The sequence below is a fragment of the Chiloscyllium plagiosum genome, chromosome 12 (assembly GCF_004010195.1).
Source record: "Chiloscyllium plagiosum isolate BGI_BamShark_2017 chromosome 12, ASM401019v2, whole genome shotgun sequence".
Lineage (NCBI taxonomy): Eukaryota > Metazoa > Chordata > Chondrichthyes > Orectolobiformes > Hemiscylliidae > Chiloscyllium > Chiloscyllium plagiosum.
Window position 1 is genome coordinate 14,472,681 of NC_057721.1, and position 18,872 is coordinate 14,491,552.

Below are 18,872 nucleotides of genomic sequence, written 5' to 3' on the forward strand. Positions count from 1 at the left end.
TTTTAATGCTGCAATTGTCATTAAAGTACAAAACTTCCATATTAGCTATTTACTTGGAGTACAGACTAGGATGCTCCAAGTCTTATCTGCTTGGCTGTCAGTCATTTAACTGACATGCCTGCAACTGACAAAGTAAACATTTCTAGCTCAAAGGCAGTGGGGAGAACTTCCTGTATTTGACAATGGATGCAAATTCATACTAATCTATGAAAGTGTGTAAGATCATAATTTCACCCGATGTGGCAGAAGGCATGTGGTCTTGCTTGGCTCTGCATGGTTGGCAGCTCTACCACATTTTACCAGAATAACATGCAAAAATGCCACTTAAATTAACTGCTTTTCATTTTAAAAGTTTTAGAAAATGCAAATGAAAAATGCAAATCCCAATCCTGCAATCACAGAGACTGCATGTCTACATAACCAAGGCTTACATACATAAGATCAAAGCACAAAATTAATGAAAGGTGCCTACTGCCTGTGATAAGGACAATAACTCAGTTTTTGAAAGAATAGTGAAAGTGCTATTTCAATATATGGGTACCAATATATTAAAGAGTAAAATCAGATGGGATTATCGACTGAAAATGTACCATAACTGTACCAGTAGTTCACAACTTCTTAAGATTTGTAAATCCATGTCTGGATACTTGTGACACTATGTGGACTCTAGTAACGGCAGATAGACCCATCATGTCACTTGGCTTCCGATCAACTTTTATCAGCATTTCTAAGAGACCATTTTAACAATGGGACAATTAAACGAAAAATAACATGTTCTGGTCTGTTTAAAAATACCCAACGTGCAATGCAAACTTTCTGTGTTTTCAAACAAGGTGGTTTCTGGTCAGCCTTATCCTAATTTTAAAAAAAAATCTGCCATTGATTGTGGAAGAAACACAAAATTGTCAATACTGTGTTGTCTGTTAGAACTTGCAGTGCAAAAAAATTGGCTGCTCAGCTTGTCTGGCAGTGACCACATTTCAAAAGTACTTCAAAGCTTGTGAAATGTTTTGCAAGATACTGAGATTATGAAAGGTGCTGTATAAAGGTAAGAGTATAAAGGCAATGTTTCTTCTGAACATACACGAGCACACATAGCGCCAAACAACAGGACCGAAACTGAACTGTTGTTACTTTGATCTATTCCTTCAGATTCTTTGTTCAGAGAAGGGACAGCTTGACACAACATAATACATAAAAATGTAATGCCGTCACATAGAATAAGAGGCTAAATAGCTATAGTAGCCTTTAAACTTAGCTGATAGCACACTGCTTCTAAAATAAGTACAAGCAATCTTATTGGAATGAAAAACAGATGGGAAACTGAGATCTGAACAAAAGAATTAATTGTGGGTGTTGGTTTTGCGGCTTGGTCTCTCATCTTTGTAATCACAACCGTTGTGGCATTTTGTGTGTAATTTTGTAATAATGGAGACTTGTCGCGTAATCAGAAAATGGATGATACATGCAAAATTATGGTGGATATTTATGTGGAGTGGTGAAAGTGGTGAATAAGGTGATTGTGGATCCATGAAAGTGGTGAATAACGTGAATGTGGATCCATCTGTGACACTTGGAGATTTAACTGCTCTTGCTAATGAAAGCCTAGGATATAGTGCAAATGTAGGTTGCATGGATTAAAGGACTTTTCTGTGTTTTTACATTCTTGCATATTTATGAAGCAAATAGCATTTTTTCTAAAAGCAGTGTTTTACTATTGCAATATACATGGCATGTCAAACATTGCTATATCTATTAACAATTGGGGACTGAATTATGTCATGTTTTCTTCATGTATGTCGATGATAAACCAAGATAACACTCCATACTTGTAGAAGAAAACACACTTGAAAGAGCGATATAGTTCATGTATTGTTTTCCAGTATAGTTTTATAGGCACCAATTAATAGAATGATATTAAAGGTACCATACTTTATAGGATACATATGTAAGTACATATTCTGTGCTGCGTGGTTCCAAATTATGTGAAAAAATATGTAATTGCTAATTACAAGTTTCAGAATGGACATAATAATCCTCTGTCACTCATAATTTAGCATTTTGGATTTGGGTATCTGGATAATCAACCCTAAATTTCAAATAATCCAGTGCATAGAAAGTTATGAGGGTAATTTTCCATTAACAAACACAAAGCTAACAAGGTTGGTTTCTCAAGTATTGTCTCTATTCAGGGGGTTTGTTCATTTTTGCATTGAAGGAAGCCATTACAGGGTATATTTTGTGCCAAGGAATGCTGTGGATCTTGTAGAAACAGCAATTCAGTTTTGGATGTCTTGATAGCAGCACTATTGCTTTACATAATTAATTATATTCCAATGTACTGTTAGAAAACACAGATACTACTCAATTCTTCAGGCATTCAACTCAGGTTTAAAATAATAAATATCAGGCAATAAAATAAATTTAATATCACATCATAACATGATCAACTTCACATATGTTTAAAACCTTGTGCAATACATCTGTAATTGTGTTCAACCTCAGAAAAGCTTGAATGAAAAATAGCAACTTCACTAGAGGTCATTTTTCAGTAAAAACAATCACTCTGATAAAATCAGTTGCAATAAATTACTGAAAACCTGGTTTATCTTTAGCCTAAATTTTCATTACAACTGATACAAGCTGCATTAGGCTGTGTTTTAAATAGTATTGCATTGACATTTATATGATCTTCATATCCACGGGATCATCATGTAGAAACACTTCTAACCATAAGAATATAATCAAATCTTCACTTCAAAATTTTCTTTGCAGAACAGATCTCAGGCCTTCAAAGTATATTTGTTAGTTTTGCAAATACTATTAACTTCAATTCTGTGTTACATTAGGTAGATACAGTTGAGCTATCTATAGATTTTAAAGTATTTTTAAGAACTTCTGCAAGTGAATGGTTGCTTAGTTTCCATTTCAGACAGGGTGGTTGAATATTGTCTCATTCAACATTTGTCCTTTAAATCAGGACGGTTCATAATGCAGTCAAGCTGAAAGTCCCTAAATGAAAAAGAAAATAAAATTACAGATAGTAGTACATTAGACAAAATCTGATGTCTTTATTTTATCAAAGATATGCAACCTTACAAGGCACAGATTAATGAATAGCATATTGCTCCATTTTTCAGCTACTGTTTGTTTAGAGTTTGAGGTAGTATTTGTTAGTTTAGTAACCACTTTATTTGACATTTATTTGGTCATGTCATTTGAGATATTGTCAGTGTGCCACTGCTGAGATGGAATTAGTTTATAATGCAGGGAGTGTTACTATGTAATGCAGTTTGATTTAGTACACAGACCCCAATACTTGATGGAAAGTGTAAAGAGAGTAGGTTTATTTTTGACAGAGAAGGGAGGGCTAAGCCAAGAAATACCTGAAATGGAGAGATCCTATCAAATTTACCAACAAAACGTTATCAGAGTCAATGGCTGCTGGATGGCAAAACCAACAGTAGAAGACCATAGGGCATCGGGCACAGTCAACAGCGTCTGGAGCGCTGGGGATCAATGGAGCCAGATCATCACTCAGGATTTGGTGAGTGGATGGCCTGGGTACAATCTTTGGTTTTAGAAATGGGGTGTTGTCCAAAGTTGACAGAATATTTGTTTGAGGGAGTCAGGAAGCAGCCTGTTTCTCCCGCTTTTCTCTCTCTCTCTCTCTTGCTCACACACACTCTAAAACACATTATCATGTCATTTTGAGCATCACCCATTTCAATTTAGCTGACAGGTCTTGGCAATCAGAGCCAGGGCCAGTGATAAAATCACAGCATTCAAGGAAACCAAGTTTCATCAGCATATCATAATCACTCAATGACCTCCACAAAACCTGTTACTTGCAAATGTACGAAGCCCACGGCAGTTAGAACTGATGTTGTCATGGTAGGTTAGAATCAGGTTCTGTGGAGTAAATCCCCACCATCTCCTGCATGGTTGCGGAGGGGGCAAGGAAGATTAAAATTTATGTCCCTCCCCAGTTTCATCTAAAGCTAATTTTATAATGCTTTTCGAATTGTTATTAGTTTGCAGGCACTTGTGACAACTTGCTGATAAGCATCTAACAATAAAAAAAAATTCAAAACCATTTTGGAGTTATTGACTGCTGCATCACTGTCACATCATAAACCCCCTCCCTTTTACTGCATTTTCTCTTTAAACAAAGTTTAGTCCGATTTCAGTAAAATTACATTTATAATGGTGACAACTATTAATACATTTAAAGATAACAGCTGAAGTCAAGGAAATGTAGCAGATGTGAAAGGATGGAACTATACCAAGTTAAATTACTTTAAAATGTGTCTAGTTCCAAAAATCTTAAAGCTAATGCAGGCAGAGTTTAAAAAAAAACTGTCATATGGTAATTGTGCTTTGTTTCATTTGTGCACTATTCCAGAGCATTTAGGTTAACTATCTACTTTTGTCAATTAACTTCTAACAAGCTTATGTCAAAATTTAGATAATGTAGCTGGGGGTAGATGGTGACTGGGTGATTGTTTTAGATGGGTGATCATCTATTGACTGTGCTTTGACATCTCACCACATTTTCATTTCTATCGATTTGAGCAAATGCATTTACCTGCTATTTCCATTGCTCCTTCGATATAAGAGACTAGCATATTTCATGCATCTGTACAAGTGTGGAAATATTGTTGACATGAACTGAGACTCCATACAGTATTGTACTGGACAAATATAATCGTGGAAACTGCTCAAATTATTATTATAATGAACACATTTTCTTAATACTGGAAATTAGCCTCTCCCATTGAACTCCATTTTCATTCTTACCTCTCCTTACCCACTGTGAGTTGTGCTGGGTCAAGTGTCACATGCACTAGCAACCCTCTACAAAGTGCCACTTTTCTTAAGTGAATGTCAGCAGTTAATGATGATAAAACTCCTAAATGTGGGCAACACTAACACTGAGCCATATCCTGACTGCACCCATCCCCTCTCCTCAACATTTTGGTCAAAGCGGATTTTCTCCCTGATAGCCAAGGTCACTATTCCCAATATTCTGATCCAGTCCAGGCATGGCATTGACATTTTCTGGTTTATAAAACCGTGAACTCACTCAAACTGCATTTATTTACTGAATACTGTTTGGCAAATCACAACCTTGAAGAATTTTTACTTGTGCACAATCCTTGATTCTTTTAAAGGTGATTATTTTCAGTGAGGAAGTGATGACCTAGTGGTATTATCGCCAGACTGTTAATCCAGAGATCCTGGTAATGTTCTGTGGATCTGGGTTTGAATCCTGCCATGACAGATCACCATTTGAATTCAACAAATATCTGAAATTAGGAGTCTAATGATGACCATGAAGCCATCGTTGATTGTCGAGAAAAAAACCCATTTGGTTCACTTATAACCTTCAGAGAAGGAAACGGTCTGGACTAGATGTGACTCCAGATCCACAGTAATGAATTTAACTCGGGATGGGCAATAAATACTGGTTTGGCCAATGATGGCTAGATCACATAAATGAATTTTTTTAAAAAATCCTAAAGAATCTAAATTTTAAGGACATACTTTCTAAAGGATAGTGCTCAGCCAGCTAGACATGTGTTTGGTCAAACAACATTTTTATTCAGTTTTTGAAAAGCCTGATCAAATGACTGGAGGGTGAATTTTGAAGTATTACTTTCACAACTATGTATTTACATTTCAATGTTAAAATTCCAATCTAATGAGTTCTGGAAGGATATCAAGCACTTTCTCTACAGTAATCCTAAAATTATTATTAAATCCAGGCAAAGCAGATGAACTTACATGCTTGAGGGATGTGAGGTTGCAACTTTAAAGCCTAGCACCTATAGAAATGGAATCAGAAGCGAAAAGTATTTGTAATGAGTCAATTGCATCACGCCTGCAACAAGTAAATTAGTATCACAAAATAAAAGACTGGAACAAATGAGAACATGATTAATATTTAATGGGCTTCTTATAAGCCCATATTTAAAACATATTTTCATGCTAAAGCTTTACCCATTAATTTGTGTTGTGTGCACGTATTACACATTACAATCAAAGGCACAGATATTCCCATTACCATCAGAACCAATTTGAACACAGGAATTCGAGTACGTCCTTAATTCTCTAAAATCACCTTGACAATTTTAATCATAAGTAATGTGGAACCTTTTACATTCTGCAGAGCCTTGGTCAATGGGTTCATGACACAAGGAAGTACCCATCAGAGTATTCCAATTTCCAGGGAATTCCCATGGCATCAACTGCATCATTCCTGATGACGAGCTTTTGCCCGAAACATTGATTTTCCTACTCCGTGGATGTTGCCTGACCTGCTATGCTTTTTCAGCACCATTCTAATCTTGCCTACTCTTCTTCAAGTAGTGCATTGGGAGTTTTATGCTTCCCTGAGATAGCAAACTGCACATGGGTTTAATGTCTTATCTGTAAGACTGTATTGTTGATACTGCATGTCCTCAGTATTGCACCGAAGCATCAGCCTTGTATTTGTGCTTAAGTATTTGGAGTGGGATTTGTACCCAGATCTCTACACTCAAAACTGTAATGTTACTGTTGAACTGCAGCTAAATCTTTAAGAAATTTAACGTGCAAACAGCTGTGCTATGTACATCAATTGCCATGCTGATGCATTGACCTCTGGTTTTAGAAGGTGATATGAACTTCAGATGTCCACAAACTGAGAAAGTAATTCAGAGGGGTATGATCTGTGAAGGTTTCAACCACAGACTGAAAATTATTGTTCTGAGTGGATGCGTGTGGTACAAGTCCAGCTGATCTGAATACTTCAACCATAGGGGATCTTGTAGCAATAGAAAGCTTTGGTGCACTGTCAAAGCAATGAGGAATTTGTTCTATTTTCACAAAGAGCTGTCTTAAAACTTGGCTTTTTTTTGTTTATTTCTTCAGTAAAGTAGTATTAATTGCTGCAGTTTTCCATTGAGAAAATTTGATTTTTCAGATTTTATTAGCTTAATTAATAGCAACTAAACCAATCCAGACCCACCTACAATAATGCTGAACAATAGTTCAATCTTTACACAGCTCAATTAATGAGACCAAATGGATGGTGAACTGAACAGAAGTGAATTCACCCAATACACTGGCATGGTTATTTTGAATAACTGGTTTATAAATGCATGGTAATGGAAGCAATACATTTTCTTTTATGTTTATAACCAGGATGTACAGTTGAGCAGCACATTGAGGTTTTGGGCAAGTTACAGCCCATTTGTTTGAAGTGCCTGATAGTGGAGCTATTCTCAACTGTCTAAAACACATGAGTCAATGGTCTGTTCATAGCCTGATGATGGTTGGTTACAGCAAAGAGGTGAGGATGCTTTGGGTCCTATGCCCAAGTCCATTCTCACCCACTAATCATAGCAAAATCCATGCCAAACAGAACCTGACCAAAGATAATTGTTGCCTTGTCATTGAACTGGCTCCAACCAGAGTAGGTTATTTCTCACTTGGCTGTTTTAATTGCCCCCAATTACCTCCTCCCCCACTCCAACCATCCCAGGCAAACAAAACAACTAGCTCCATGGTTTTTTTTTGAAAACTCATTTACAAGACTTTTAAGCAACGACAAATTTAACACAATATCTTCAATATTGGGTTTGTATGCTTTGGTTTGGGAATTAGTGTAGCAAAGGAAAGATAAAATGGTTTTGGTCCTTCCGATGTTCGTCCTATTACAGGTACATAATCCTTTATCTGAAATCCCGAAATCCGAAAAGCTCTGAAATCCAAAGCTTTCTCGTGAAATTTTTTTTCTCCATAACAAGGTTGTTTGGCGTGCAAACAGTTAACCCAACTCCACATACACTCGACCCACGTCACTCAGATGTGACATGGCAGGGTGGCCCAGTACTGGCAGGCGTCAATTCTGTCTCAGCGCTCGTAGTACTCACAGGTGTGTCTGCTGTTCGGTAAGAGTTTTAAAAAAAATTTCACTGATAAACTGTCACTTATTCCAAAATCCGAAAAATTCCGACAACCAGCTGGCCCCAAGGGTTTTGGATAAAGGATTGTGTATCTGTATCATTAGAGTGAAGCAACTGACAATATAACATTGGAATCTGAATTATAATTAAAGAATTATAGCAGTGCAGAAGGAAGCCCATTCAATACATGATGTCATGGTGACTCAATGGTTAGCACTGTTAACTCACAGCATCAGGGACCCAGGTTCGATTCCAGCCTCTGGCAACTGTCTGGGTGGAGATTGCACATTCTCCCAGTGACTGTATTGGTTCCCTCTCGCAATCCAAAGAAGTTCAGGTTGGGTCGATTTTCCATACTAAATTGCCACGGAGTGGTCAGGGATGTGAGGTCAGGTGGGTTAGCCATGGGAAATGTTGGTTCATGGGGACAGGGTGGGGGGTGAGTCTTCAAAAAAGTCTTGAAAAACTGAATGGCCTCTTTCTGCACTGTAGGGATATATGATCTCATTTTTGTCTGTCGTCATTTTGAAAAGACTACTTGAATAGTTCCACTTCCCTGCTCTTTCCTTGTCGCCCCTGCAATAACTTTCCTTCTCATGTACATACCTAATTCTCTTTTGAAAGCTGCAATTGCACTACCCTTTCTGGCATTGCATCCTAGGTTATAGCATGACCATCAAATCAGCAAGCTGATGCCTGTTATTTTATTAAATCTTATTCAAATAGCTTTGGATATATATTTATCTTATGGGTTATCCTCACCATTTACATTGGGGTGACAGGAGTAGTCGCGGGCTGGATAAAGCGGGGAGGTGGACTGTAAGGAGTTGTTGGAAGTTGAGGATAGAGACATGCCTTGGACTAGAGGTTGCAGCTTCTTTGTGTTGTTTGTTGCTGTTATGCTCCAATCTGTAGGATAAAGAACAGTGTCCTTTTAAAACATGTATCCTCGCTTTACCACAAGATAATTTGTGAAATGCTTCCCATTCCTTTTTCTTAAAAAACTTTGCTAATTTTTATCAGAGTAATTTGCCTTTGGAGACTGGTCTGGAATTTGCAGTAATGATCCCATCACCTATTAAGGCATTGAGAACAGTGTCTAATGGATGCATAAATTGCTATAGTGTTTTACATTATTATTCTGGTTCAACATTGCACCTTTGATTCCTTGAGAGACTGAAGATTGAGACAATTACTGTCTTGATATACTAGGTAAAGCCCATGAAAAATAAACCCATAGCATTTGAGCTGAATAAAACATAGGTTTAGACACCAACTGACCTGCTGCTTTATTGAAAAGGTTTCTTCGATTTAGATTTTCAGTATTTGCATTTTAAAGAGTCTGAGGTGAGAAATTTTAAATTTGGAAGACAGACGTGGAGGTACTCTAAATGTTTCTATTTACACTGAGTTCCTGGGCAGCAAATAATCAACCAGTTGCTCATTTCACTTCCTCGGGTTAGCCTCGAATGGCCAAAATGTTCTGGCAAACTGTGTGTTAGATGAGTGCTATTCAATACTTTACTAAATAAATAAGTGTTAAACATGGCAAGTGGATTGACTACCATGAAATAGATCTTCTCATTTACATGGAGTTTTTTTTTTAATGCATGTAATTTTTTATTAAAAAGAAGTATCTGGCTCCTGCATAGTTCACCCTAGGAGCTAATGGATTTAGTTCTTTCACAGTGCGAAAAAACTCATAAATATCAGGCAGTTAGAGAAAGAGTTGTATGTAAGGCCTGGCATTGTGTGTTAACCTAGGAGTCCTAATTTTTACTTCATTGGTGAATTCTGTAACCATTGCCTAGTTTGATACTTGAGGTAGTCAGACTTTTGTATGAAGTGAAAAAATAAAATGCCCTTCCTATGCTTGGGAAACTGAAGTTACATAGCATATTCAATCACACAGTGATACACCATTCCACTGAGGGGCCCATCCAACTGGGGGTTGGTTGAGGAGCACTGACATATAACTGTGAATGTGCGCCTAGTTTTAAACATTATCTCACCTGAATATTCAGGCAATGTCAACTTGCCACAGCACAAATGCCTCCTCCACTCTTTCTGGACATTTTCTTTGATTGCACAATGGAAAATGAAAATAAAGGTTCCTGCACAAATTAAACAGAAAAGAATGGAATCGTTTCTTAATTTCCAAGAGGTTTTCATTCAATCGAGGCACTAAAATGAATGGAAGTTGGTACCTTGCAGAGTGTTGAAGATGGCGAAGAGGTACATAAATGGAAGGTTTACTGGGCCCCATGCGAAGAAGGCAAATCCCCATGTGATTCCAAGTAAGAAGGTGAGGCCAGCCACACTTCTCATGTCTCGGAACACACTCTTCTGCGCATTCCGATGGTGCTTCTTGCTTTTTATTTGACAGAGTTGAGTCAACACCACAATAAACATGCTAAGGTTCACAAGGAACATTATACAGAAATACCCAACTGCAGCAACATAGAATGTTGTGTCATTGTTGATCCAGCAGCTAAAATGCAGGAGGAAAGAACAAAAAGAATGAAAAGATGGTCTTAAAATCCAAGATGGAAATATTTTATTTGCACAAGAATCGATATTTGTATAGGACCTCTTAATGCAACTCGCCATCCAAGAGGATGCGTAGGCATGAAATCAAAAAAACATAACATCAAACAAGCCTATTAGAGCATTGAATTCCATGTTTCCCAGTGTAATTGAGCAATTAGCACGAGAATAGTTCCAGAAATAAGACCGAACACTTATGAGGCAATAACACAGAGATTTGTCTCCCAGCTCACATGACTGTCCAATGATGCATCATGACTGAATCCGAGCATTTACCCATGCAATAACACTCTGAACAGAAATCAGGAGTGGCTGCCCGAATTTAATTGTTTCATTGGTTCAGAGAACTGAAACTGATGAGTTTGCCTTTCCTATCAAATCCTTTTGCAGACTGAACCCTAACCTATTCAATGGTCACAAAATCTGTTTTGGATCTGGCACAACATTTGTCTCCATTAATTTTAAACTGGCCCCTTTGAAATTCAATAAAGCAAATTGAGGCCAACCATTAAAATTTGTATTCATTGCATTTATTTCCCTCACTTGATTAAGAATAAATTGTAGACAAGAGGAATTGAATTGATTAGCTAATCATAAGGTAAAGCTTTTATAATATTGAATGTACACAGTAATTAATTTAATTTTTTTATTGGGCTAGTTAGTTTCCAAAAACTGTCAATATCCTTATTAAAAACTAAATTAAATAATAATAAACCAGAAGGGGCATGTTCCAACATACTCTGTTACAAGATTATTAATGCATTTTTGTAAATGCATTCAAAATTTCATGACATACATTATAGAGGAAACCTTTCACGAAAACACATGTGATTGCGAGACAAAAATAATATTTAGAGTCATAGTCATAGAGATGTACAGCACAGAAACAGACCTTTGGTCTAACTCGTCTATGCTGACTAGATATCTCAAATTAATCTAGTCCCATTTGCCAGCACTGAGTTCTCATCTCTCTAAATCCTTCCTTTTCGTTTACCCATCCAGATGCCTTTTAAATGGTGTCATTGTACTAGACTCCACCACTTCCTCTGGCAGCCCATTCCATACATGCATCACCCTCTGTTTGAAAAAGTTGCCCCTTTTCTGACTTTTCCCTCTCACCCTAAACCTATGCCCTCTACTTCTGGACTTCCCCTGGCCAAGTCTATTTATCCTATCCATGCCCCTCATGATTTTATAAACGCCTATAATGTCATCCCATAGCCTCCAACACTCCAGTGAAAACAGCCCCAGCCTATTCAACCTCTCCTTGTAGCTTAAATCCTCCAACCCTGGCAACATTTTTGTAAAGCTTTCCTGAACACTTTCAAGTTTTACAGCATTCTTCCGATAGGAGAGAGATGATAACTGCACACAATATTCCAACAGTGATCTAACCAATGTCCTGCACAGCCACAACATAACCCCCCAATTCCTATATCAATGCTCTGACCAATATAGGAAAGCATACCAAATACCTTCTTCATTATCCTATCTACTGGAGACTCCACTTTCAAGGAACTATGAACCTGCACTCCAAGGTCTTTTTGCTTAGCAACACTCCACAGGACTTTACTATTAAGTGTATAAGTCCTCCTCTGATTTGCCTTTCCAAAATGCTGCACCTCACGTTTATCTAAATTACCAAACTCCATCTGCCACTCCTTGGCTCATTCACCCTTCTGATCAAGATCTCAATGTACTCTGAGGAAACCTTCTTTGCCGTCCACTACACCTCCAATTTTGGTGTCATCTGCAAACTTACTACCAATATCTTCTACGGTCACACCTAAATCATTTATATAAATAATGAAAAGCAGTGAACCCAGCACCGATCCTTGTGGCAGTCCACTGGTCATAGGCCTCCAGTCTGAAAAACAACCCTCCACCACCACTTCTACCTTTGAGACACAGGAGATGGGGGAGATACTAAATGAGTATTTTGCATCAGTGTTTACTGTGGAGAAGAATATGGAAGATATAGAATGTGGGGACATCTTGGAAAATAGATGATGACATCTTGAAAAATGTCCATATTACAGAGAGTTGGTGCTAGATGTCTTAAAACCATAAAGGTGGATAAATCCTCAGGGCATGACCAGGTGTACCCTAGAACTTTGTGGGAAGCTAGGGAAGTAATTGCTGGGCCCCTTGCTGGGATATTTTTATCATCGATAGTCACAGGTGAGGTGCCTAATGTAGTGCCACTATTTAAGAAAGGGGGTAAGGAAAAGCCAGGGAACTATAGAGCGGTGAGCCTGACATCGGTAGTGGGCAAGTTGTTGGAGGGAATCCTGAGGGAGAGGGACAGGATTTACATGTATTTGGAAAGGCAAGGACTGATTAGGGATAATCAACATGGCTTTGCGCATGGGAAATCATATCTCACAAACTTGATTGAGTTTTTTGAAGAAGTGGATTGATGAGGGCAGAGCGATAGATGTGATCTACGTGGACTTCAGTAAGATGTTCGACAAGGTTCCTTATGGTAGAGTGGTTAGCAAGGTTAGATCTCATGGAATACAGGGAGAACTAGCCACTGGACACAGAACTAGCTTGTTTTGCTATTCATCTGAAATGAAAAGTTACCATTCAAAAACATTCCAACAGAGCAAGAGCTGTTGAAATTCATGCATGTGTACTTACAACTCATCCAAGGTAGTATTGGCATCCCTTCCATATGCTCCAGATCCATAGTTGTGTTGTCCATTAGCACCAGTACCAAGTATAATGGCTACCACCACGATGGGGATGCCTATTTCAAACAGGGAGTTTGAAAGTTATTAGCAAACTGCTCCGATAATTCTCAGTTGTTCAGCAGAGGTGTAGGCCAAGTACTTCAATAACAATTCTATTCTGAACAGTGGACTATTTTGTGAATCAATCTTAAAATAAGCTAAGAATAACTCACTAAACACACTACTACTACTTGAAGCCCTTTACATAAAACATAAGACTGCCATACCACTCTGTCCTCATCAATCCTCTTGGTCACTTCATCAAAGAAATCTCAGTCAAGTTTGTAAGACATGATTTCCCACACACAAAGCCATGTTGACTATTCCTAATCAGTCCTTGCCTTTTCAAATACATGTAAATCTTGTCCCTCAGGATTCCCTCCAAAAACTTGCCCAACACCCATGTCAATCCATTCCTATTCATAGAAATCTATTGGGACATTTCTCTGAATGTAATGCTCTTTTTTAAAGGAGGCTTGATATCATTAAGTTTCAGTAATGTGAGTGAGAAAAAGAATAGTGAAGAGTGTAATTTAGAGCTCTTCTCAATTTGCTGTCAGCTTATGGGTGACATAAATGCTAAAGATGAAAGTTTGGGGGGCAATTATTTTAAAAAGAATATTGTGCTACATCTTTATTTTGTAGACAATTGCAAAAGCATCTATGCTGAGGGTATTGGAATTCCAAAGACTTGGTAGAAATGTCAGATTTTGTAAAATATATACATTAAACTGTCATAATTTCAAGAGAGAATGAAACTGGGAGTCTAAGGATAAGCTAATTGGCCTTTATACCTGGCTAGAAGACCGTGTTATTCATATTATCTTGGCACTATGCTGAGAGAGGGGAGGAATCCATAGGAAGTCATCGTCAGATTGAGTTGCAGGCTTTCCTAAAAATATTACTGAACCTCATAGACACCGTGCAAGGATCTGAGAAGAAAGGAGCAGGAGATAGAAGCAACCATTCACTATTGTTCACCAGGCGGTTTGTGGGCAGAAACTTGCACTCTGATCAAAAGACTGCATTTGTAAGGACTTGAATGAGATTCGAATACTTGTGTTACTTTAGTTTAGGTGCTAAATGTCCAGAGTAAGTCCACTGCAAGTCCATTCAGCATCTAGAAGTTACCTCAGAGAAGCTATGAAAGGAACAACTAAATAAGCCAACTGCTGTTAAGAGTTACTTTGCAATGGCTGTAGGATAATAGCCTGGGCTATTCTGTGAGCCTTAAGGTAAAGTGGAATTTCTGGGGTTATTTTTGCTGGTCATTTAGTCAGTCAATGGCTTCATGGAAAGGAAAGCATGTCTGCTAATTTATTAGAGTTTTTCAAGGATATCTCAACTGGAGTGGGTAGAGGGAAACCAGGAGAACTAATATATTTGGACTTCCAGAAAGCGTTTGACTGGTACATCACGAAAGATTACCTCATAAGATCAGAGAGCATGGTGTTAGAGGCAGTACATTAGCAGGGATAGAGAATTGGTTAAAGGGCAGGAAACAGTGAAAAAGGATACAGGGTTCTTTTCCAGATTGAGGACCTATCATCAGTGGGGTTCCGCAGGGATCAGAACTGGGACCCCAACTTTTTGCAATCAATAGTAGTGATTTGAAGGAAGAAAGCAAATGCACTGAAGCCAAGTTTGCAGATGACACAAAAGTAGGTGGAAAGACAAGTTGCGAGGAGGACACAAATGATTTACAGGGAAATATTGACAGGTTAAATAAGTAGGCAACAAGTATAATATGGGGAAATGTGAAGTTGTTCATTTTGGAAGGAAGAACTAAAGAACAGAATGTTATTTAAATGGAGGAAAGTTGCAAAGAGCTGCAGCACAAAGGGACTTGGGGGTACTTGTGCATGTAACACAGAATGCCAGCACACAATGGCAGCAGGTAATTAGGAAGGCTAATGGAATGCTGGGATCCCTTATTTCAAGGAGGTTTGGAGTATCAGAGTGGGAAAGTCTTACTGCAGCTGGACAAGCTGCTGGTGAGGCCATATCTGGAAAATTCTTTTGGTCCTCTTATTTAAGAAAAGGTATTTTTAATTGGAGACAGTTCAGAGAAGGTTTAATAAGTTGACCCCAGAATACAGGGACTGGCTTATAAGGAAAGGCTAAACAGGTTGGGATGCTACTCATTGGAGTTTAGAAGAATGAGAGATGATCTCATTGAAACAAATATGATTCTTACTAGGCTTGACAGGGTTAAGCCTGAGAGAATGTTTCACCTCAATAGAGAGTCTAGGACCTGAGGGCACAGTCTCAGAATAAAGGGCACCAATTTAAGACCCAGATGAGGAGGAATTTCTTCTCAGAGAGTTGAGAGTTGTTAGAATTCCTTGCAACAGACAGCTGTGGGGGCAGAGTCTTTGCATATATTTAAGGCTGACCAATTGGGGAATCGTGTTACTGGGAAAGGGCAGGAAAGTGGACATGAGGAACTTTGGATCAGCCATGATCCTATTGAGTGGCACAGCAGGCTCAAAGGGCTGAATGGCCCACTCCTGTTCCCATTTCTTATGATCTTATGTGGTGTGGTGCATTCAATGTACTGTATCTTCGTAGTTGTGGATTACACCTATGCATCATTTGTGGCCCTTGTTGATTCCATGCACAATAAAGTTCATTTCATGTTTAATATTATCGTATCTTAAAGGCACACTTTAAAAACAACACTTGATGATAATAGCAGAATTGAAGTCACTGCACCATAAAGCAACTGGATTTTTTCAAAGACTAGAATCCCACTCAAACATCATGGAATCAATTGCTGGTGTTGCATAACATTAGCCTTAATTGTTATCACTGAAGTTGACGGAAATCAAAATAGTTTGTAGGAAACTTGGCAGCTAAGATGGAAAAGGAGTGAAGTAAAGGTGTGCCTATGTGTTCCAAATGTTTCAAGTTTTAAAGAATCTCTTTGGGGAATAAATAAAGGGCTGTAATATTCATTGTCTGGGATCAGTTAGCTGACCTTTGCCTGAAGGAGCAGCAGAATGAAATATTTGGTGGTAGTAACCTTGAGTTAGAAAGCTTACAATTCTTGACTGCCTTGTGTCGATCGCCCCACTGTTCATAAACAAGCGGGTGGATATTAAGTGAAAACAAGAGTGGGATCCATGCTGATGCCTCCCATTTGTGATTACCATGTCAATCCTTAGCTGCAGAGTGGACATTGAGGTACATTGTTTTTTCCTCTGAAGCCCTGGGCCATACATTGCTGGATGTTCTAGAGCTCAATAATGCACACATTAATTAGAATGTTGATACTCTTGTCTGAAGTTCCACTTGCCCACACAATAATCCTATGTTCCTTGTCAGCACAACAGTTTTGTATGACATTGTCTTATCGGGAAATCTGCAAAGCTTACTCACCCCAACCAAGAATGCAGAATTTCAATATGTATTTGCGCACATAAGTGTTGAAGACTTTAACCAGAGCCAGGTACATGTGGAGAGCCTCAAGACTCATCCAGGTGAAGGAGGCCAACAGGAAATAATGAAGCAAGGCAGCTACAGCGATACATAGACCTTCGATATCATAGACAGCAATCCAGGAATCAATGAGGAAGACCATATTGAGGAACAGCAGGGCTGTGCAAAGGTTTATCAGGATTTTTGAAGGGTAATCTCTGCGAAGTTTTCTTAAAGAAAACACAGTTATTCAGTTACCAGAAATTTGCTATTCAATAATTTGCAATCTCATATCCATTAGTTATTGCGTGGGATTTAAATATAGGCTGAATAAGTAGCTAGGTTAGAGCACATCAAGTAGTACTTTGTTTCTGCATGACAGAAGGTCAAATATTAAATGCATCTTCCAGCATGTATCAAAATCATATTAGATTTTGAATAGGTTACAGATATCCTTATAAAGTTGTGGTCAGGTTGCTGATGGGAAGGTTTATCTTGGCAAGCAGTTATCAGCTCTTTGCAGGCGTGCCACCCACAAATCTTCTCCCATTAATCCTATCAATGTACTCTCAATCTCCTCATCAACAAATGGGGGCAAATAACTTCAGAAGATGCTCCTTTTTCATCACTTAATATATGCAATCCCACAACTTTTAGTGCATTTTCACATTCGATGTTTAACACCATGGTAGTTAGATTTAGAATGACACTTGTTAACATGCATCATTTGATGAACTGCATCAATAGAAGGCAAATGTGATGCTAAATGCTTTCTGTTCTTTGCAATATCACAGAATATCCACCTGTGCTGGAAGCAGGGAGTAAGAGGAAATGATTTACTCTATTGAACTTTGTGACTTCTTTCTATTCTTGAATATTTTTCCTCTGCTGATTTTAATTACCTTACTTTTCTCAATGTTAGCCCTTAGGTCATCTTACATTGCTGGTAGAAAACTTGTGTCTAACAGGCACAAAATATTTGTTCAATGTCTCTGCTATTTCCCCATTCCAAATAATTTCTCCTGACCCTGCTTCTAAGGGATCAAAATTTACTTTAGTTGTATCCTCCTCCTTTGTATACTTCTAACACTCTCACAATCAGTTTTATGTTCCTGACGAGCTTACTCTCATTCAATTTTTTTTTTGTTTTTATAAATTTTTGGTTGCCTTGATGATTTCTAAAATCCTCCAATCCCTAAACGTACCACTATCCTTTGCAACATCATAAGCCACCTCTTCCGCTGTATTACACTTAACCTCTTTAGTAAATCGTGGGTATATTTCTTGATCTTTTATTTTTAAAGTAATATATTTTTGCAAATATTTTGAATGGTTTCTCTCAATGTTACCTACTGTTTATTTACAATACATTTTTATTCCATCTACCCAATCAACCTTCATCAGCTCCTCCCTCAGAACTATGCAGTTGGCTATGTTTATGTTTAATATTTTCTTCTGTGATTGGAGAATTTTAAAAAATTAAAATGGAATTTTGTTCTGTTTCCCACTGAAAGGTAAACTATGCAAGCACTAATTAACCCTGTTTCATTGCAAAGTACGAAATTAAAACTACTTTATCTCTAGTTGGGTGACACAGTGGCTCAGTGGTTAGCACTGCTGCCTCGCAGTACTAGGGACCCAGGTTTGATTCCAACCTTGGGTGACTGTCTGTGTGGAGTTTGCACATTCTTCCCCTGTCTGTGTGGGTTTTCTCCCAGTGCTCTGGTTTCCTCCCACTGTCCAAAGATGTGCAGGTCAGGTGAATTGGCCATTCTAAATTACCCATAGTGTTAGGTGCATTAGTCAGGAGGGAAATGGGTCTGGGCGGGTTACTCTTCAGAGGGTCGGTGTGGACTTGTTGGGCCGAAGGGCCTGTTTCCACACTGTAGGGAATCTCATCTAATCTAGTTGGTTCCACAAGATATTGTTCCAAGAATCTCTCATGAAAGCATTTTTACGGACTCAGCTGCCAGACTATCTGGAATCAATTTTGTAATGAAGATAGTTCATATCTAACATTGATTAGATTAGATTAGATTACTTACAGTGTGGAAACAGGCCCTTCGGCCCAACAAGTCCACACCGCCCCGCCAAAGCGCAACCCACCCATACCCCTTACCTAACACTACGGGCAATTTAGCATGGCCAATTCACCTGATCTGCACATCTTTGGACTGTGGGAGGAAACCGGAGCACCCGGAGGAAACCCACGCAGACA

General features: G+C 38.4%; 1 protein-coding gene across 44 annotated transcripts in view; it reads right to left on the reverse strand.

The window, feature by feature from the left end:
• Positions 1-337: 337 nt before the first annotated feature.
• The window catches only part of LOC122554996 (adhesion G-protein coupled receptor G2-like), a 226,179-nt gene continuing 207,644 nt past the window's right edge, over positions 338-18,872 (reverse strand). For all 44 annotated transcript variants that reach the window (XM_043700548.1, XM_043700549.1, XM_043700544.1 and 41 more), the window contains 7 exons: positions 16,616-16,884; positions 13,143-13,251; positions 10,160-10,443; positions 9,965-10,066; positions 8,715-8,861; positions 5,788-5,828; positions 338-3,012 (listed from right to left, as the gene is read on the reverse strand). In XM_043700548.1, coding sequence (XP_043556483.1) covers positions 5,815-5,828; positions 8,715-8,861; positions 9,965-10,066; positions 10,160-10,443; positions 13,143-13,251; positions 16,616-16,884 — 925 coding nt within the window. In that variant the 3' untranslated portion in view covers positions 338-3,012; positions 5,788-5,814. The remainder of the gene's footprint in view (positions 3,013-5,787; positions 5,829-8,714; positions 8,862-9,964; positions 10,067-10,159; positions 10,444-13,142; positions 13,252-16,615; positions 16,885-18,872) is intronic.